Source organism: Amphiura filiformis, chromosome 8, assembly GCF_039555335.1.
Source record: "Amphiura filiformis chromosome 8, Afil_fr2py, whole genome shotgun sequence".
In the NCBI taxonomy this organism is placed as follows: domain Eukaryota; kingdom Metazoa; phylum Echinodermata; class Ophiuroidea; order Amphilepidida; family Amphiuridae; genus Amphiura; species Amphiura filiformis.
Genome location: NC_092635.1, coordinates 51847103 through 51870754, shown reverse-complemented (window position 1 = coordinate 51870754; position 23652 = coordinate 51847103). Strand labels below are relative to the sequence as shown.

The 23652-nt window shown below is 37.1% G+C and overlaps 1 protein-coding gene across 1 annotated transcript in view; it reads right to left on the bottom strand.

Moving 5' to 3' along the window:
• Window positions 1–23652, bottom strand: part of LOC140159195 (paladin-like) — a 156209-nt gene that overhangs the window by 66653 nt on the left and 65904 nt on the right. Inside the window, 1 exon segment of the mRNA XM_072182584.1 lies at window positions 9028–9173. Within this exon segment, the coding sequence (XP_072038685.1) occupies window positions 9028–9173 (146 nt within the window).

The following is a 23652-nucleotide window of genomic DNA, read 5'->3' as shown; positions in this document are numbered from 1 at the left end:
GTTTTCACCTATTGCTATGGTAGTTAATCAGATTTATTACGTCACATCGCCGGCGAATACCATGAGGATTTGGTCACACTTAGTGGTCTTGGTATGTCGCACCCATGCCTCACGTGTGTATATATAAATACATATTATAAATATAGTTGAAGCTAGCTGTTATATAACACCTTACATTCATCCGGATATCAAGGCACTTTACATTTATTCTGCGACCACTAGGATATAATTATCACACCATTCCTAAGCAATTAGGCTATTCTAATTGAAATCCCTACACCTCCTATGGAAGACATAACCTTAGCCTCCCACATAGGCAGAGTAAATTTCAAATGGATTCACCTTTTTAGGCCAATTGAAATTCAATTCACACTCCTGTGTGGAAGATGAAGGTAATGTCTTCCACAGGGGGTGTATGGGTTTCAATTGGAATTGCCCATTTTTAACAATTTTCTTGGACAATACAATTGTTATCTTTTGTTAATGGGGGAAAATTTGTAATGGGTAAAAAATTGCTGACATGACAGTATAACACAATGTGTTCGTGCCACCGACAGAACATATACATACATAAAACATAATGGCACACAACATGTTAAAACCCCAAGCCATGTGAGCACACACTTTAGTGCTTTTCATGGAATTTTAAAATGGCTTTTACAAATTTACAATTCATCATATGCAGGAGATTTCCATCCCATACATGTAAATGTGACTGTGTGTTGCTCACTTAAAAGGAAGATGACCTGATATGTTTGGACAATTGAATTCTTTAAAACTTAGATATAACATAAAATGTTGTCCCTTTGAAACAATCATGCAAAAAAAACATGTCAATGTTCCTGGTAAAATGTGACTAATTCCTTATGGAATTAACTGCCTTTTACACAGCATGATACTGGTAGTCTACAGTGTTTTTAATGATAATTATCATGATGATTAATAATATCTCAGTAAAGTATTGAAATTAGGAGTTCCAAATCGGTGTATTTCCGAATATATCATCACAAAACTGTTGAATTAGTCTCAAACGTGGTATACCACATACGGGACTAATTCGACAGTTTTTTGATGATTTCTCTGGAAATATACTGATTAGGAACACCTAATTTCAATATGTTAATGAGAAAAATATGGGCTACCTCATATAAAAATCTGAATTTTGATGAGGTAAAGGACTGGGGGATGAGGCTCTCAATCAGGTTACCCACTTTTAATTCAATTTCAGAATATATGTGCCCATCCACCACAAACTGGTCGTAAAGTCGGCATTTTCCATTTTGAGAAACAATCAAAAACAGTATATTATGGATTTCTATGTAAAATATAGTAGGAATTTGACCTTTGATGAACCATAACTTTACTTCCAGATGTCAGATGAAGCTGGTTGAGGTGTCATTTTAAAGCTGACAGTGAATTCTTTCAAAATCTGCAATAAACAGAAAATGATCTAGAGCCGACTTTACTACCACTTCGTGGTGGATGGTCACATATTGTACATCTCAAATATAAAATTCTGCACACCACAGCTTGAGTTCCAGGGTTTGGTTTTTGCTGGCAAAATGGCAAATGCTAACCTGCTGGTTATTGTGGCCGTTTAACACACAGTTCTACAGGAGGACATACCGGTAATGTCACAAATCTTTGAATTGTGGCATTATGTCAAACTTTGCTCTGTTGTCCTACAAACACAACAAATTTGGCTGATTCCATTTAGGTGCAAGTTGGGACACGTGTAAACATTACAAATATGCTAAAAAATCAGGTTTTAAAAAAATTAACCAATTTCATAATATAAGATCGTACATAATATGGCTTTCATTACATCAGCTGTAGTTTATGTCATCACTGCTTAATTATGTGCTTTATTTTGTTTTAAAAAATGCTGTAACTGGCTATTTATGGCAACCCTTATATTTTTAGCTGTTATGGCACACACACAATATTTTTATTATCCTTCGTTACAAATGTACCAAAAGTGTCAACAAAAGTGACCCATTTTAACGCCATGGTTGTCAATTTGTATACCTGAAAATAGAATAAGTAGGGCAATGATAGATTGTTATAATGCTATGGACATAGCAACAATGTGTAACTGGTCTTATATATTTGCTGTCGAAGTGACGTAATAAATCGCATTAACTACCATAGCAATGGATGAATGCAGTTTTGAATAGATCGCCCTGCACTTCAAACAGGTTGCACTTATCACCAGTGTATGTCTGCAATCATACGTTGAATACAATACCGCTCTTTTCAAAGATACTTATTTCACAGGTGGGCATGATCAGAATGATATGGTTCAATGCATAGGTACCAATTGAATACCTGAGTGGAAGAAGGGCCCAACTCCATCAAAACTGTTTTTGAGATATTAAGGAAAAACTTAATATTTGGAAAAGTTTTATAGGCAGAATATTTTCATCTTCAGTGGACCTTTAATACATGAATATACAATATTACATACATTCAAAATTAAATATGATGTTTCCATGGCAACGATACAGGTCTTAATACGAGCTGGAGTTGGGCCCTTCTTCCACTAATATACTGCAAGTGCCAGTTTCAGTAAGCAGATGTGTTATAAATAGAATAGAAATTTGGTAATTATCCATTATTTGCACAAGTAGAAGCATGTCAAGAAAGTTTATTGTAGTAAAAAGCAGATTTCATGGATGAACAAAATTCCTGTTTAACCCAATATTTGTGGAAGAAGGGGCCAACTCCATGGAGTTGGGCCTTTCTTCCATGAAAACCATGATAAAATGTACTTGAAAGACTATTTGGAGAGTTGATTTTGGCTCATCTTTCACACACAAGGAAGAACAATCTGCTGGCAATAAAATGCTGGGTCTAACTCATTTTTGTAAAAAATTGGAGTTGGGCCCTTCTTCCACTCAGGTATTCAATTGTATTCATCCATTGCTATGGTAGTTAATCTGATTATTACGTCACTTTCGACAGCAAATACTTTGAAATCATTTAGTAACTAGAGCGGTTCTCACATCATAGCTGGACTATGGGGCTTGTCAGCAGTATTGTACAGTCAAATTCATTAGGGCCCTAGAGGCATGTACTAAGTGAGGTGGTTAGTGGGCACTTATGGATGGCACTTGTTAGGATGAAATCTGATTACACCTTTAAACAAAAATGTGACGAAGTGTTAAGTTTAAGTGGAATATTTTCTAAGCACCATGCGGCCTGTACACAAAGCTGAAAGATGAAGGTCAGCCAAATCCAATGATATTTGGTATGTAGTCTAGCTAGGTCAGATGGTTCACAACTATGATAGTAAAAAAATCAGGTGACCCCCCTGGGGGAAATTCCATAACCCCCCTAAAATTGGCCCTCTTTTGACCTGCCTCAGAATTGATACAGCTTAAAATGAACAACATTTGACATCATGAAAATGTCCTTTGAAATAACCTGGGTCTGACAGAAAGTTGAACATATTGGAATTGAACTATGCTTTATAAGATGACTTATTCAGAAAAATTTAATTCTTTTGATATAATTACGTAAAATCATCGTGGAATTTGGGCAAAAACAGGATTTTTCATAATTTTGAAAGTAGCGAAAAACGAGCATTTTCAAATCACATTTTCTGCTATATTCAGGCTAACATTGGATCAAACCTTTTGGATAATATAACCAACATGTTGTACTTCTGAAATATGTTTAAATTAGCGTGGTACTTTTTTCCTATACTGCAGGGGAGTTTGTTGATTTTGGCGGATTTTCCGTTTTTGCTTTTTTTTGTAGACTCAATTAACGTTTTCCAATGTATAAACATACTAATTATTTTACATTCACAATCGGCTTCAATTCTCAACCAAGGTTATTATTGATTTAAGTTTGATAACTATTTTCATGTGGATTTTGCTCTTTTATTATAGTGGAATTTGTTAATTTTCATGGAATTTGCATATGAATCTCCCTGCTAACTAATGATATGAAACTTGGGTTTCCTAGATTGATATGATATTTATTTTGATTGCTGATTTTAGAAATATGTTTCCAATAACAGAATGTGTTTTTTAATGGAATTTGTTTTTCCAAGGAATTTGTGTCTTTAAACATATTTTCGAAAGTGGAATTTGCAACCAACATTACACTCTTTAGGTAATAAATCATATTTAAAATAAAATTGACTAATATTTAGTTAACTGTTAGATCAGGCAAAAAACAACAACACATTTATAACAAAACAAAACAAACACCACGCCATACTTCATATAATATCTACTACCAATGCAATGGAATTTTCATTTCTTTTCAAAGGCGAATTTATCAAATAACATGTACAGGTACTTCAAGCATTGTCTAAAATTGAATGTGAATATCTGGGAGTAACTAAGGGCCCACGTGAGTTAAGCTTTGTAGCAAGAAGTCAGGATCTTGTGATCACAAATCCCGACTTCTTGTGTTCCTGACTTAGCCAGTTTGAAATAAAGAGATAGTACAAATATCAAAATAAAGAAATAGTTAAGACAACTCAGGATCTCAAGAACTCATGAAATCTGTTCAATTTTCACGGCGTTAGTAGTTTAATTGTAAGTCCATCCACTTTAGTTATCTCGAGATCCTATTTTCTTGCCTTAAAGTCAAGAACTCGTGAACTCCAGCCACGCTTGAGTTCCTGACTTCCTGACTTCAAGTCAGGAACACAGGATCACGAGATCCTGACTTCATGACTTTAAAGTCAGGAACTCGTGAACTCAAGCCGCGCTTGTGTTCTTGAGTTCCTGACTTCCTCAGGAACACAAGAACTCAAGCGCCTCTTGTGTTCACGACTTCCTGACTTTGAACTCAGGAACACAAGAACTCAAGCGCCGCTTGTGTTCACGACTTCCTGACTTTGAACTCAGGAACACAAGAACTCAAAAGCGCCGCTTGTGTTCACGACTTCCTGACTTTGAACTCAGGAACACAAGAATTCAAGCGCCGCGTGTGTTGACGACTTCCGGACTTTGAACTCAGGAAGTCACGAACACAAGAACTCAAGCACGGCTTGTGTTCGCGACTTCCTGACTTTAGCACGTGTGTTGCTAGGCGCCATCATTTGATATTATAATGCATGCATTTAGGCTCTCTTAGGAAGTCGTGAACACAAGCGGCGCTTGAGTTCTTGTGTTCCTGAGTTCAAAGTCAGGAAGTCGTGAACACAAGCAGCGCTTGAGTTCTTGTGATCCTGAGTTCAAAGTCAGGAAGTCGTGAACACAAGCGGCGCTTGAGTTCTTGTGTTCCTGAGTTCAAAGTCAGGAAGTCGTGAACTCAAGCGGCGCTTGAGTTCTTGTGTTCCTGAGTTCAAAGTCAGGAAGTCAGGAACTCAAGAACACAAGCGCGGCTTGAGTTCACGAGTTCCTGACTTTAAAGTCATGAAGTCAGGATCTCGTGATCCTGTGTTCCTGACTTGAAGTCAGGAAGTCAGGAACTCAAGCGTGGCTTGAGTTCACGAGTTCCTGACTTTAAGTCAAGAAAATAGGATCTCGAGATAACTAGCGTGATGGGCTTACAATTAAAATACTAACGCCGTAAAAATTGAACAGATTTCATGAGTTCTTGAGATCCTGAGTTGTCTTAACTATTTCTTTATTTTGATATCTTTACTTTCTCTTTATTTCAAACTGGCTAAGTCAGGAAGACAAGAAGTCGGGATTTGTGATCACAAGATCCTGACTTCTTGCAAAAAAGCAACACGCATGGCCCTTAGTTACTTCCGTATGAATATGTACATGTAATGATGTACGTTTACAATATATCATTGAGCGTGAGACTCACGCATTCAGGGACTTTATCAGGTGTCAGATCTATTGCCATTTGGTCTAATACCATTTGGTCTAATACCCATTTTATCTACAGACTTGACATTTAGTATGGAATATTTTCTGCAAAAATTCGAGGACTGGGCTGGAATTTCGGACTTTATGCAAAATTGTTCTGTTATTATCAAAATCAAATGTATAGGGGTTTGAGGTGATATTTCCTAAACTTCGTCAGAAATTGGCATTTATCACATTTGAAATACACTTGCAATGTACAAATTTTTGAACATTAAATATCTGGATTATACAAAAGGTCTAGTACCAGAAAGGCTAATTACCACGTCTAATAATCATATAGTCTAATGTCCATTTAGTATAATATTGATTGGTCCATTAACCAGTATGTCTACTGACCATATAGACTAATAACCATTTGGTCTAATATTTTGGCCGCCACATATATGTGGGGCTTATGTTATCATCCAAATGGTTGCCTGGTTGTTTGTTTGTTTGTCTGTTTCTTTGTTTGGCTGTCCGGGTGAAAGCAAATTCATTAATTCACTCTGCAGCTTAAACGCAATAACCGATCAACTTCAAACTTGATTTGGTGATTGGATATGGTGGCCTGGTGTGCTGTATAGTTTGTGTCATGTTATTTGTATATTAATGAATATTAATTAGCTTATTTGCATATTTTGCCTACATTTTGCAGCTACATTTTCATTAATTCACTCTGCAGCTTAAACGCAATAACCGATCAACTTCAAACTTGATTTGGTGATTGGATATGGTGGCCTGGTGTGCTGTATAGTTTGTGTCATGTTATTTGTATATTAATGAATATTAATTAGCTTATTTGCATATTTTGCCTATATTTTCATTCATTCACTCTGCAGCTTAAACGCAATAACCGATCAATTTCAAACTTGGTTTGGTGATTGGATATGGTGGCCTGGTGTGCTGTATAGTTTGTGTCATGTTATTTGTATATTAATGAATATTAATTAGCTTATTTGCATATTTTGCCTATATTTTCATTCATCCACTCTGCAGCTTAAACGCAATAACCGATCAATTTCATTATTATGTTTCTAGGGTTATTAGGAGTTAAGAAAACCTAATAATGATAATATTGGATGGCTTATTTAGCATGATACCATAACATATCGGATTAAGTCATACAAATATCGAACTCGCCGTTGGCTCGTCCGATATTTTTATGACTCATCCGATATGTTATGGTATCATGCTCAGCCATCCAATATTATATCAAACTTGGTTTGGTGATTGGATATGGTGGCCTGATAAGCTGTATAGTTTTGTGATATTTATGAATATTGATGAGCTGATTTGCATATTTTGCTTACATTTTCATCAATCCACTCTGCAGCTTAAACGCAACAACCGATCATCTTCTAACTTGGTCTTGTGATACATGTAGTATATGGTGGCCTGATGTGCTGGATAGTTTTGTGTCATGTAATTTGCATATATTTTATTGATATTAATGAGCTTATTAACATATTGCATATTATTTGTTGTTTGCACACCTTTGGGTGGGGGCCACCTTAATTATGAACCGTGTAAATTCTAGTATTATTAACAATCTGGCCTAATTACCTTTGATCTAATAACCGTTTGGTCTATTAACCGTATGGTCTAATAACCAGTTATAATCTAATACTATGTCGTGTATTTGCCAATTCATCAAAAAACAAAAAACAAATCGTCTACAACTGGTTATGGGCTGTAAATATATGTAAATGAGACGGGCACGTGTATAAACATACTACATTCATCAAATATAGTGTACCCAAAAAATTAAGAAGAAGAAATATGCGGCCTGCATGTATTGAAAGTGACATTTTGCCGGGCTATTTGTTCTTCTTTTCCGGTCTTTACGAGGTATATAAATAATATAACCGGTATAGGCTCATCATGCATCACCGGGGGTGCCACAGGCATGGGACATGGGCCAATATGAGTTTTAATGCCAATTTGTTTGGGACCTGTTGAATTACGGAGTTTCTTACAATATTTCCTTGAAATGCGATTAAAAACTGCTTTTTAAAACATATTTTAGGTGATTTTTGAGCGATTTTTAGGGGGTGGTCATATTTTTTAACGGGGGGCTCCAGAGAATTTTTTAGTGTCGTGATTGAAAAGTGTTATCAAAACCTATCAATGTCCCAAAATATTATTGATGGCGGCCGACCTTCATCTTTCACGTCTGCAGGAAATTAGAAAATATGCCACTTAAGCGTTTTTCTTAATAAATCAGACAGTTTTTTATGAAATACATTTTTTTACACCCTTGGTAAAATTTATATACAATATCACACATTGTGTTCGATCACAATGGCTCGTTATTTAAGAAAAGATGCAGTTTTAATAGTTCAGTGCACTTTGGTCCATTCAAATGCTCTGTTGATAATTAAAAGGGCTTCTTCAATGCAGACACTTCATTATTAATGACAATGCTAATGATGTTCTATTGTTAGTTTGACTATTTTGTTTTCCTTTTTTCTTTTGATAAAATTCTTGCTATATACGCCTATATCTTATTTAATTGATTCTTGCCACAGCAGCTGAAAGGAGTATCCCATCATGCATTGCAGTATATCTGCATGCCCCATAGCAAATGTATACAAAATATAAACAAGAGTCGCTTAGATATTGAGAGCTATGGATAGTTTCACAATGCTTTAGGGGTCATATTTTTGCAAACAAAAGTCTAAGCTTCCCTGATTTAAGCGAGTTATTTAAAGTTGAAGTGAGGGATTTTGTGTACATTTTCTATGGCACATTTAGTTCTATAATGGTACCGCAAAGCATAATGGGATACTCCCTTCAGCTGCTATGGATTCTTGCAATCAAATCATATCAATAATATTATTCACGTGTCCTGACATGTGCAAAACAGTTAAAACCATGTATTGCCTGTCACATGTCAAGTAAGTTGAACTCGGATAAGGATTACGCAATGTCTCGTTTGACGAAACTGGAAAATATTTTTGTGAAACCAAAAAAATGAGTACCGTATATTTCTGGAATGAGTAGTAGAACCTGTCTCAGAAATTGAAAGCCACTCTGCGATGATCTCTCCGACTAAAGGTCCGTTCATTCTACGCCGCAATTGTGTTGCGGTGCATTGCCGCACTGCATTGTACTGCAAAATACTGCACTGCGATATTGCAATAAAGTTAAATACATTTTAACTTGGAAATGTGACAAGTTGCGGCAAAAAAAAAATACTACTTACTATGCTTCTTCAGGGAATCCCTTCTTGTGTGCCAGCACCAGGGTTCCCAACACCATAGCAAATGTCGTCCTGTATACTCCCGCATATCCAATGAACGCCATCGTTGGCAGGGATGTGTTCTCATGATCAAACAATGATGGTACTTCCTGTTGTAAGAAAATGATAGAAGAAAAAGGACAACCATGAGAAGGATATGTTTTACTCAAGAATGTTAATAGCACACAGTGATTAGGCCCTAATTCACATAACCTCATGAATAAACATATAATATCTGAGATTCAATGATATTAAAGCCTTAATGTACGATCTTTTTAAATTAGATTTTTCTTTTTTTCTTCCAAAATGATAATATGGAATCATTATGAAAGTTCCCAATACATTTGGACGCGAAAAACATTGGAAATTTGCAAAGAAACAACATCATAAACTTCACCTACTACATGTGTGGAGGGAGCGTAACCAAACTGGCTTCGTAGGTGATTAAAATTTGCGATCGTTCAGACATATTTTCATAATCTGAAAAATTATGATAATATGTCAGACCAACAGAAAATCATCCTGATTTACTACAAATAGGGCGAATTTGACAGTTTGCTTATAGATGTAAGTTGGAACATGTTTAAGTATTACAAATATGCTAAAAAATCAGTTTTGAAAAAAATAAAGGTTTATTCTGAAAAAAGATTGTACATTAAGGCTTTAAGAAATAAAGAAATAAATGTTGGTGATTTAATGTCCGCTAGTACCAGCACACTTCAACAATTATTCCGCTGCCATTAGGATATATCAGAATCATTTCCGCTTCAACAAGTCCGCAACTGATGCGCAGGTACTCTCAGCCGATTTACATTGTGATAACCCCAGCAGCTCCCCATTTAACACTTGCAGTGAAGCAATTGGGAATTAAGCCGTCTTGCCCAAGGACGCAACACACTGGTCATGGTGGGGCTCAAACCCACCACCTTTCAATTAAAAAGCTCGTTCCCTAACCATTAGGCCACCATGCTTCCCATATTTTGTTATTTGTAAACAAACAGTAATTAATTGTTGTGTGATGCAGTATCAAACTTTATTCGTCGCCTTCATCACCACATACTGTTGTATCTGAAAAGGCTGCCTTGTGTGATTTTTTTATTATTATCATCTTATTGTGATGCGATACAACAACATTGTGACGAAATACAACAATGATAATAATATTGTAAAATGTGAGAATTCAATGATGGCAGCAATTGCATCTTTAAACACCCTTTAAAAAAAATATGCAATACCTGAGATGCAAATCCTCAAGTGTTTGTTTACCGGTAATATTTTATTTATTTGTGTTGATCAATATTTTGAATCTAGAAACACAACCAGATGCTTCATTTCTAAAATCCAATAACGAAATGGACAGGAAGCTTAAATGAGGTCACTTCATTAAACCAATGACAATAAAACTGTCATAATTACTTCTTTGCCTTCCTACACAGTCATCTTCACCATACACTACGATCCACAACATACTCATCTATCAGGGGCAGAGTTCTTTAACCCTTATACATTTACACATTCATTGAATGACCTTTGAAAATTTGGGTACAAAAACTCATACTCTGCAACTTGAGGTCAGATTTTGCATTATAATTGTTTAATTAAGGTTATTGGATTATGCCATAGGGATGAGGCCATAGTGGTCCATAGTGATAATTAGCTTGCTAGCTTTATAGATTTTTCTTTCAACACACACAAAATCTTTGATTGCATGTGCGTCATTTAATACTGTTCAGATTTACTGGGTCATTCGAAAATGTAATACTTATTTCCATTTTACATCTCTTGAGGTTTGTTGATGTTCATTTTTTATAATCAAGAATCTAATGTTAAAGTGGACATATTTGCGCAACAAATGTTTCACGCTTTGCTCATTTTGAAGGGTTTCACTTGTTGTTAAATTTGTAATTCTAATTCTTTTAAATTCATTGATTGACCTATATACACAAAAGGAATATATTTGTACATTTAGGGATTCAATCATGTTTCACCGTTGTTCATCACCGATTAACAACGATGCGTCCGCGTCGTCTGAGTGGTTTACTTCGCGAGGGCAGCTTTAGCTTCTTGGATGAGAAGATTGATAGAGGGCGGGTATTGAACTGAAGGCCTATAGATAATAACATCAGTGCTCTTCTCCATCTGACTCATTAGCTCAGTTGGTAGAGCATCGGTCCGGTGATCCGAAGGTCCCAGGTTCAAATCCTGGATGGTCAGTGAAATTTTTTCACTGGCTGTCATTTATGTATGTGTTGACTTGTGTTAAAAACCTTTCTCATATGATTGAATCCCTTTCAACAACTAAAAGAAGCCAAAGATCGTATAATTCACGATTATTTTACGAGGAATGTCAGTTAATCATTGCCACTCAGCCTTACAAAAACTTCGATGATATCTCTTTTGATATCAGCAATAAAACTACAATTTTTAGCTGCTACCTGAAAAATACTGAATTCAACTTGTAAGCTGGTATACGCACAAAGGTTCCAGGCATGACGAATTTTACGCGATCTCGCGTAACGCTGTAGTCTCATACGCTGTCACAGTATACGCTTCAGTAAAAGTGTGGGTTCATCACGGTTTAACAACGGTTGGCTCCTGTACAAAGGTATAGGAAGAGTTGTTGAATGTTATTTTCACATCAGCTCAAATAAATGTAACACAAAAAGTTAAACTTCTGCGCTATTTGCTGTTGGCCCAGAGAAGATATCCTACACTTCCTACAATGCAACATGGATCAATAGTGACGAAATGTACCTCAATGAAGAGAGAACATCCAGATCTTGCAAATTGTTTACTTCTTGACTATCAACCCATGTTTAGCCAGTCTATTCTCAAAATGAAAACAAAGGGAACTTGTACAAAGTAATGGGAGTGTCATTTGATGAAATGAGGTGATGTGTCATGTTGCAAAGGATTCTGGGAAGGGTATTATATCTTCTCTGCTGTTGTCCATTCAGGTAATGATTACATATCAACAATTGAATGCAAAAGATGGTCAGTTCTTTGTTATTATTATCACACACTTACAGCCTTCCTTAATTCAACAGATGAATGTATATACAGGGTGTATCAAAATTAAGTATACAGTTTGAAAAATGCCACTAGATTAAAAAGTATAAGGTATACTGAATCAACATCTTGTCCTCCCACCTACTGGAAAATCACTGGCATGTGACCATTGATATCAGTGGCTATTTTGTGTGAGCCGAGTAAAAGTTAAAATCAAAGCAACATGAGAATCCCCAGGGGGGGTAATTAGTACAAATGACCATACGGGGACGTGCCGCTAATATGGGTAGCATTTTCGGCCTTTTGGTATACATGTATCAATGACTCCTTTTTCTAAGCCAATTTTGGTATATGAATGGGTCCTTTTTTCAAAATTTTTTCAATTTTTTCGAAAAATAGCCCAATTTTGCCACAATCTAGCCAAAATTTCGAAATTTTCCAAAAAAAAAAAAATGGGAACATTTGTAAAAACTAAGACAATTATGGGTTAAATTTGCCTGAAAATTGTATCTTTTGGTATATCAATGGGTCCAAATTTCTTGAAAAATTGGTATATTTTTGGGTCCACTTTCAAATTCTCAGCGGCACTTCCCTACCAAAATCAAACTTGAGTACCCCCCGGGTAGCTCCAGGTGAGAATCTCATGTTTAACCACTTTCTGCAGGGCATAGCCACCATTCCTCTCTATATGCAGATATCAGCTCTCCTCAACATGGCAATCACATCATGTCTTATCTGTCCTGCCTGGGGATGTCAACGTGTGCAATTATGCATGTCTGGAGTTCATCAAAGTCTGCAGGATGACTTGCGAAACCTTTGCTTTTAGATAGCCCCACAAGAAGAAATCCAGAGATGTAAGATCAGGATATCTTAGGGGCCATTCCACTTGGTGCTACAAATCAATTGCACGATTGCCAAACAATTATGTAAGGCGTTCTGTCAATTACTGTGAAACTGTGATTTACATGTTATTTTAATTGACTTCGCGCAACTGAATTTTTACATGGCTCACAAAATAGCCACTGAGTCCTTATTAATGGTCACACGCCAGTGATTTTGCAGTTGTGGGAGGACAAGATGTTGATTCAGCTATCAGCTAAAGTATCTTGACCAAATCCCTCATTCCGTAATTAGTACTGTGGCATTTTTCAGACTGTATACTTTATTTTGATATACCCTGTATAGTATCTGAATAAATTGATCGCAATACGAAAAGCGGTGTTCATTAATATAATTCTTTTTCATTTAAATCTCAAGGTAGCTGGTAGCAACATAGTCTTTGTCAAAGACTTCTCACATTATTGTGGGGGGAGAGAGCAGCGAGTGAAGTAACCACTATGGTTTCCAAGAGTGTGTGGTTCCCAGTAGTTTCTCTCCCTATGGGTAATAACTAATATATGTTAATGGTCTATCATTGCTCAAATTTCCACAAAAAAAGTTTCCCTATAATCTGATATCCTACCGTATGTCCACACCTATAATACTAGCATTACGCCGACTAGTTCTGCCAAGCATTCACTTTTGGTCGGCATAAACATTAGCTACCACTTCCTGTGTTTCTGTGACCTTATTCAATCACATGAAATGTAATTTCTTAGTTCCGACCAAAAAAAGGTCCAACTTACACCTGGTGCCAGGTGTAGCAATGTAATTCACATTGTAACACACACATGATGGAGATTACACCAAGCTTGCTACTCCTGACAGATGTACGCCTGCCTGGCAGAACTTACGCTGACCATTGTTTACACTGCCACTACTACTGGCAGCCCCTACCGCTACTCCTAGCAACTTGGGCCGGGTGTACGTTCGACAATGTGATCACAGCTTTTATGATGAAATCCAACTGTGACATCAGATTTATGTAAAAATACTCACCGTCAATTTTAGAGATAATCGTAAAAAAAGCATAATTTTGACTTGGAGTTGATTTGATTTTGATTTGGAGTTCCGCCAAACTGATATGGAATCAGCTGAATTTGTTGTGTTTTCACATTTATGCTGACAATGTTCTCGATTTTTTACATGGATGCATAAATGGGACGATATTTAACATTTACCCTCATTATTATATAATATCGCTGTTGTTAAACATCATTGATGTGGGAACCAATGCCAGTTGCTTTTAACCCTAACACTGAACACTGCTTTTTGCTTAAGGACATAAGATGAACAAAGAAGTTACTTGGTACCCCCGGGATTCGAACCTTAGACCCCTCACATGCCAAGCACACAATCACCAACCGGTAGCCACAGGGATTTCGCTTGCCCGGCCAGCGATTCAATAAGCATATTGCACTTAGGGGGATTTCACCATGGCATCACATGGGATTCATGCATGTACAGTGGTTATCCTTGTGGTATTTTGTGGTATTTAGCCATGTTAAGGTTAACATAAGGCCAAAAAAAAAAAATGTTTGTTTGTCCACGTCCGACCGACCGTGTACCCTGGTCCCGACCGTGTCTTTTTTTTGTTTTGTTTTGTTGGTTTTTTGGAAGTTTTTTGGGTTTTTTTGGAATTTTTTTTTTTTTTTTTGATTTTTGATTTTTTTTTTTGGTAACGATGGGACATCGTATAAAACAGTGGTTAGTATAAATTTAAAGAAAGAAAATGTAAAGAAAATGAACAGTATAACATGCAGAACCATCTCAAGAGTTAAACCAGTAAAGTGCTGTGCGTTTTGACTTATTTACAGTCTTCAAATTAAAAAAAAAAAAAAATCTGACCTACCGACCCAACTTTTTCATAAGCCTCTATGGACAAACAAACAATTTTTTTTTTGGCCTAAGCCTCAATATAGGAAAATACATGTTAGTTAATAAACAACCACTTTGTTTAGTTCATATCCACTCTCTTGTGACATTACCAACCCTTGTAAACAAATTAGACTAAAAACCCTACTGAGTAACAAGCCATTATCTAATCAGTATTGAGCCGTCCTTCACACTCCGCACATTACAATTTACTTATCATCATCACCATGACATGCTTACCAATACAGATGGTATGGTAACCAAGTAAACATTATCATTCAATCTGCCCTCGGGTTAATTTGCGCAACTTGCCGTAGTAAAGTGGACAATTTCACGCTACGTTTATTTTCACCTTTTCTTGTTCCAAGCAGCTGCCTTGTAAACCCAGGGGGGACTCGGTACAAATTACCACATGGATAATGTTCTGTAAACATGGGTCTCATTTTCGGCCATTAGGTATCATATATCAATGACCCCCTTTTCTGGGCTAATTTTGGTACACGTATGGGTCACTTGGTCAAAATTTTCCCAATTTGCCTCCAAAAATACCCCAATTGTCCCTAATAGTAGCCAATTTTTTTTTAGAAGTTTTATTTTTTGGCAATTTGCATTAAATTTGGCTAAAAAATTGACTTAAAGTATAGCGATAGGTCCAAATTTCTTGAAAAATTGATATGGATGGGTCCACTTTCAAAATATCAGTGGGCCCATCCCTACCCAAACCAAACTTGAGTACCCCATGGGCGTGTGAATGAAAACCAATGTGTGTGTATTCCTTTGGCATATAAGCTTAAAATCTCAAATTTAAAAATAAGTGACACCAAATTGGCAAAGCGTGAGAATAAATTGTGCAAAAATTTCTGCTTTTACATTAAAAGGGGAAAGATACGCATAAATCTATTGCATAATGGCTATTTAATATGCCTTTATAATTTCATTAAATTCTTGTCATATGACTGACAATCAGAATATTAAATAAATGTTGATGTTGCTAAAATTAGTTCGCTTCCATAATTTCATGCAAGAATTTTGTTTTTGAACCTCCATGCAGGAATGATGATACTGGGCTATTCAATTTGAAACCCACACTAGCCCTGTTGAAGATTTTGGAAATAACTTCCACAGGGGGAGTATGTTTTACAAATGTATTTGGTAAGAGAAAATCATATTGAAACCCATATGCCCTCTGTATTATGGCTTTTCCTATATCTTCCACAACTGGAGTAGGTATTTCAAATGGAAGTTACCCAACTGTCTATTCTATTCAAAATTTATACTCCCTCTGTGGAAGACTTTAAATAAATCTTCTACAGGGGTAGTGTGGATTTTAAATGGAATAGCCCATTGTAGTTGGCATTTGATTTGTCCTTTAACAAATTTGAACTGGGAAATCCCCTGAATATGTATGCCTCAAAAATCGCCAAAGACTTATGTTATTTAGAATTTTTTGCCAAAAATAAATTTTCCCTATAGTTTGTATAACTAGCAAGAATTTTCCAATTTCACAAGGGGTGTGTTTACATAATAATTAACACATACAATTGTTGAGAAATGACCTATAGGAGATAGATTGTTCTAAATCAACTTTTCCATTTGAATTGAAGACATGTCTGCATCATGAGGCCTCAATGTCTACTAAGTTCTGAATATCATCTTCATTGCTGTCTACTGAAGATAACATTCCAATTGATTTTCTTATTTAATTAATTTTGCTATCTACTGAAGACAACATTCCAAAATAGTTAATTGATTGTTCTGAATATCACTCCCTTCTATGTTGCATAAGTGGTGTGATCGAACCAAATCAGTCTAAAGACGACCAAATTCAATTTTCAGTTTCTTGTAGGATTGTAAACAGCATTTGCAAAGCTACATTTTGCAGTAAACCACATTGAATTTGGACAACCAGTTCAAAAGATGTGAGCAGTGAAATAATTTCCAAAACAATAGGCAACAAAAGGAAATACTTCCATTGTTTGGCTACATCTCAAAATCAAATATTTCCATCTTCGACTGATTTTGCTTGATCACATCACATATTAATATGAGGAATGATTACACTTATTTTGGTATCACTGGATATAACAGTAGGGCAAGGGTTAAAATCTGACCTTTCCCTTCAGAACAAACAAGCTGGTTATCTGCCTGGGCACGTGAAAGTTCCACACGCAATGGCGTGATAAAAGGACAATGTACACGCTCTTCAAGGTTTGCTGAATGGTTTCTGTAAACATTTATCCTTATTAACTCTCACCACGCGGGTGTCGACGGCAGACGACAAGTTTCAAATCTTTTCTTAAAAATTCAAAAATTTCATAATTGTAAATTTTCATGACCATATATAAATGTCCATATCAAAGCGATGCACTTAATGCTACATGTGTCTCATTTCACATAATAGTTAGACTAAATACCAGACTCATCTTCAAGTGGAGGTCACTTCAAATCATCCCCAAGTCACATGGTCAAGGAATGTTCTCTGTATTCCTAAACCATGTGACTTGGGATGATTTGAAGTGACCTCCATTCCGGAGATGAGTCTGGTATTTAGTCCTAGCTGTTATGTGAAATGAGACACATGTAGCAGCCGACAAGTGCATCGTTTTGATATGGATGTACACATATTTGGAATCAGCATGGAAAATGCATTAAAATGAGTACAAACAAGCCTAGTATTGGTTCAGTGGTTCTTAAAAGACAGATCTTGATATTTTGAAAAACATTTTTTTTTATGTTGAAGTCTATGGCTAGCATACACGCAGAGGATTAAAACCTTGACAACTGACTATTCAAACACCTCTCCACACAGGTGTCAACTGCAGACGACAAGTTTCAATTTTTGTTTTAATTCAAAAATTTCATAATTGTTAATTTTCCTGATCATATTTGGAATCAGCATGAAAAATGAATTAAAATGAGTACAAACAAGCCTAGTATTAGTTCAGTGGTTTTTAAGATAGTTCTTGATATTTTGAAAAAATATCTCCAAACTTGGAGTTTTTTACATTGAAGTCTATGGCTAGCATGCATGCAGAGCATTTTAATGTTTTGTTTGAATAGTCAGTTGTCAAGGTGTTAAACCTTGACAACTGACAATTCAAACAAAATGTCACTTGTACTCTCATTCTATAGGATGAACGGGACAGTCACCATAGCCGACAATTATACCATCACATGACGGTGACGTAAACTTTTGCAGTTCCGTGGAATTACAATGAAAGTGTAAATATAGATTGTGTACTTATAGATTCTAATATGTAGCTATTAACAACCAAATAATTATTGAATCAAGGAGTTGATAGAAACGCAGTGATGGCAAGGCCGATCTAGTTTGTAAATTGCGACTGTTCAAACACAATGAAACCATTTAAAATGTACATATTGAAATGAAAGCTTCAAACGTGAAGACATTCAATCAAGTTGTATTATATTTTTTTTTCCGCCATATGCATTTTTTAAAGCATCCGATAGATTACAGACTGACAGGACCCAGTTCTATGCATAGGGTCTCAATCTCAAATCAACTAAACAAATTTGATGCAAATTTTTTGTCAAAAAAATTTGAAACCCTCCATCCGTGTAAATAGTGACCAGTCCCTAAAGCAACCTTGCCCATTCTAATTGACAATTGCAATGTAATATACAATGACATATGTATTTCAGCTGCATCCTGTGATATCAACTCCTTCCATGCTGATGTTGGCTGCAGACAACAAGTTTTACTTTTTTTTTTAATTTAAAAATGTCAGAATTGTACATTTTCATAACCATATTTGGAATCAGCATGAAAAATGCATTAGAGTGAGTAGTAAATGGTCCAGTGGTTTGGGAGATAGCTCTTGATATTTTGAGAAAATATCTAAAAACTTGGACTTCTTATGTTTAGCATGCAGGATATTAACAGAATGAGGAACAAACTGCGAAAATCTGGATTTGTTAAGCAATATCAGTTTATTGAAACTTGAATCCTCTCCCAAACAGCTCAATTTGATAATTGAATGCAAGCAGGTTGCAAACACTCTTACCATTATGCACTTTATGAACTCCCAGCATTCAACAATGCATGTAATGAATTGAGAAATTCCCTCACAAAATTTTCTATAGAGTTATAACATCTACTCAATGACTAGTGACTGACACCTTGAGTTTTTAACTGACCTTGTAAAATTGCTTAATGGGGAGCCCATAAGATTAGATGGGACTGGACCAAAATAATTCCCAGCAAAATTCATGATTACGAAAACTACAAGCAAATCTTCGAAAATACCGAGGGTAGATGAGCGGCAGTCTACTGTTGACTTCATGACGGACCAGCGGGAACTAGGCACACCATCACGAACTGTTGGCCCTGATTATTGTCGCCTGTCTACCTTCAAACCTCTTGTAATATCTACTTATAATGTCCGTACTGTAAATCAACAAGGGAAAATGCATCAGCTTTTCATGGGCTGTGCTGATGCAGGTATTGACATTGCCGGAATTCAAGAACATCGTCTCATTACACCAAGCCCAACCGATGAACTTTGGTCAGATGATAGGAACTGGGTTTTATCATTCAGTGCTGCTACCAAGCAAAGGCACGGAGGAGTTGGTCTGGTCATGTCCAAGCACATTCACAGATGTCTTAAGAGTGTTGAAGCTGTTTCCGAGAGGATACTATTTGTAACATTCCATGGCAACCCTCAGCTCAGCATCACTGTTGTATATGCACCCACTGAGTGCGCAACATCTTCTGACAAGGAGGAATTCTATTCATCTCTATCTGACCACCTGGATGGTATGAAAAGACACAACATCCATCTCATCCTCGGCGATTTTAATGCCAGAATAGGAACAGACAGTCATCTTTCCCATCCTTGGGTCATTGGTCCACATTGCTACCATGATTCAACAAATGACAATGGTGAGCGGCTGGTCAACACCTGCCAGGAGTACAATCTCAGACCGCCCAGATGAGATTCCGCAACCCAGGAACCGTCTCTGGACTTGGACCCATCCAGCTGGATCAACCCATGCACAGCTAGATCACATACTAATAAACAGCAAGTGGGTAAATTCTCTCCGCAACTGTCGAGCATACAACTCAGTAGAAGTGGACTCCGATCATCGTATTGTGAGCATCCGTCTAGCTGCCAGTCTGCGAACTAGCAAAGGAAAACCTTGCAAGAGACCAAAATTCAACTGGAAGAAGTTGCAAGATCCTGATACAAAGGAGGAATTTCAGCTGGAGCTATCAAACAGATTCCAGGTCTTGAGCATGGATGACACCACACCCATCTCTGACAGGTATGAGCCCTTCGAAACAGCGGCCCGTGAAGTTGCCGAGAAAGTTATTGGAAAGCAAGAGCCATGCGGACTACCAAGTTGGGTATCAGATGCAACCATCAGACTTAAACTTGAAAGGGATGAGGCCAGAAAGCGGTACTCCATTTCAAAGTCTCGTCAATCTAGAGAAAGATGGAGGAACTTGAACACCAGCCTTAACAACTCCTATAAATCTGATGAGCTTGCTACCCTCAATAAGCAGATGGAAGACCTGAAGCTGGCCGACGAGATGGGGAATTATACCACCACCTGGAAAATTATACACTCGCTTTCTGGGAAGAACTCAAGGAAAGGGGTGAAAGTCAAAAAGAGAGATGGATCAGCTCCAACCAGTGACCATGAACTGCTTGAGGAATGGAAGGAATATTTTAGCTCACTCCTTAACAACGACAGTGGCACAGCAGCTTCAGAACTTCCTGCACCAGCTGTTGAAGATCTTCCTATTATCACTGAGCCCCCAACTCGTGAAGAAGTAGTCAAAGCAATAGCAGCCATGAAGACCAACAAGGCAGCAGGATTGGACTGTGCTATAACTGCAGAAGCACTTCAGGGAGGAGGGATAGCATGATTGATATGATTCTCGAATTCTGTATGGAAGTATTCTCAACGCTGACACCACCACGTCAATGGGTTACGAATGTAATCATTCCTCTACCAAAGAAAGGTGACCTCTCTCTCATGACAAACTACCGTGGTATTTCGCTTATGTCCATTGCCGCAAAAGTGTACAACAAGATCCTTCTGAACAGGATCCGACCCCACATTGATCCTTTACTGAGAAGCAACCAGGCTGGCTTTAGATCTGGTCGCAGCTGTGCTCAGCAAATACACATTTTGAGGAGGATCATGGAAGGCTTCAAGGAGTACCAACTTCCCTTAACAGTCACTTTTGTGGACTTCAAAAAGCCTTCGACTCCATCAACAGGTCCGTCATGTTTTCAGTGCTGCGGCATTATGGAATACCAAAGGTTGTGGTCAATGCCATCCAGGTGCTCTACAAAGACTCCAATAGTGCCGTTATGGTAGATGGCAGTATCTCAGAGCCTTTCCAAGTAACAACTGGAGTGCTTCAGGGTGATGTGTTGGCACCATTCCTGTTTATTATCCTGGTAGACTACCTTCTGATGAAATCAACTTCTGGAATTGACGCTGGAATTGTTACCTACCCACGCCGGTCAAGCAGGTATCCTGCCAAGATGCTGAATGACCTGGATTTTGCTGATGATATTGCCCTGCTGGAATCTTCCATAGACCGGGCCCAGTCACAGCTTACTAGGACTGCAACTGCAGCAGCAGATCTAGGCCTTGTAATCAGCGCACCTAAGACAGAATATATGACTGCAAACTGTAACGCCCAACCAGCACTTGAAGTCTATGGTAGTACCATCAACCATGTCACAGACTTCAGGTATTTGGGTTCCAAGATGGGCTCTAGTGTTGGAGACCTAAAAAGAAGAAAAGTACTAGCCTGGGCAGCTTTCTGGAAACTGGAACGCTTTGGAGAAGCCCGTCCCTGCCAATCGAAACAAAAATCAAGCTGTTTCAGACAACGTGTGTTACTGTCTTTCTGTAATGGGTGCGAGTCATGGGTAATTACCAAGGACATGGAAAACAAGATCAATGCATTTGCAACATCTTGCTACAGAGTCATGTTAAACATCAAGCGTGTGGATCGGATTCCAAACGAAACCATCTACAACCTGACCAACACCACTCCACTGGTTGCCAGAGTCAAGATTCATCAACTCAAATTTCTCGGCCATATACTGCGCCTTGAAGATGGCGAGCCTGTGAAAGAATATGCGCTTTATATTCCACCACATGGGAAGAGGAAACCGGGACGGCCACAAGCACACTGTACTTACAGTATGTCCAGCACCTCCTGGGAGATACTGAAGGGATGCTGCAGCCAAACAAAATTGTTTCGCTTGCCCAAGATCGCATTAGTTGGAGAAAGCTTGTAGTCGCCTGCTCCGCAGCCGACTGATGATGATGAAGATTACATTTTTCTATCTGGGTACCCAACTGCTATATATAAGATTTTCTTTGTTAATATTGTAATAAATTATAATTGTTATGTGTATTTTAATGTATTCTATTCACTCATTCAATCACTCCCCCACTTACTCACTCACTTATTTTTAATTATTATTACTGTTATTATTATTGTTACTATTATGTTCTCAAGCACATTGAAGAACTGTTCTCATAGATGAAAAGTTTGTAATTTAGTGAGTAAATGCATTTATTTTAATGACTATTTTGGGATGTTATCATCAGTACATAGTAAAATCAGTTAACTATTTTGGAATGCTATCTTCAGTAGATAGCAAAATCAGTTAACTATTTTGGAATGCTATCTTCAGTAGATAGCAAAATCAGTTAACTATTTTGGAATGCTATCTTCAGTAGATAGCAAAATCAGTTAACTATTTTGGAATGCTATCTTCAGTAGATAGCAAAATCAGTTAACTATTTGGGAATGCTATCTTCAGTAGATAGCAAAATGTTGTGATTGAAGTTATCACTTTTCTAGAGTATTCATTTATATAGCTCATATGAATTTGAACTTGATTGCTTTAAGATACGGATCTGTCACTTTTGAAAAGAGATGTATCGTATGACATGTGTGCTTTGATACTAATCACGGGTGATCAAACTTCAGGTTGTTGGACTTGCCGCTAACCATATGTGTGTGTGTAAATTTGACCAACATATTTTTCTTATCTGTGATGTGATCAAGCAAAGTGAGTCGGATGCCGGGAATATTAATTTGAGATATAGTCAAGTCAATAATAGTATTCAACTTCTTTTGTATCTAATTGTTCTGCACAACAATAAAACAACCCCATGCAACATATTTTTCATATCTGTGATGTGATCAAGCAAAATGAGTCGGATGCCGAGAATATTGATTTGAGATATAGTCAAGTCAATAATAGTATTCAACTTCATTTGTGTCTTATTGTTCTGAGCAACACTAAAACGACCACATCTCTGAAACCATTAAGTCTAATTGTGATGGATTTTTAAAGCAAAATAAAGCTCTGAGAATAGCTCATGTAATGAAATTGAAAACTGAATTTTGATTTTGATCAATATCAGACTCATTTAGCTTGATGGCACCCACATTTAAGGTACCGTAAAGTATATTAACAAGATATCTTTTGTTGTTGATTTTTTCCCCTTAAAGTCAATTTTTTATTACTTTGGTGGTCCGGGTACACACTGGTGAATTGCGATCACATAGAAGTGACAAGGTCACTTACTATGCGCTGCGCCAATGACCAGTCCAATGCATTGATCAGCCAATGAGCATGATTGTTTATTTCTTCTGTGTACGCTCCAGGGGCGTAGCAAGAGCCTCGGGCCCATGGACAAGGAGCAGTCATTTATCAGCCATATCTTAAACCCATAATACTAGTTGTAGTCAAAAATGCTTTTAAAAATGCCCACTGTTTCAAAGCTGAAATGTCATTTTATTGGTTTTTCCAGTTTCAT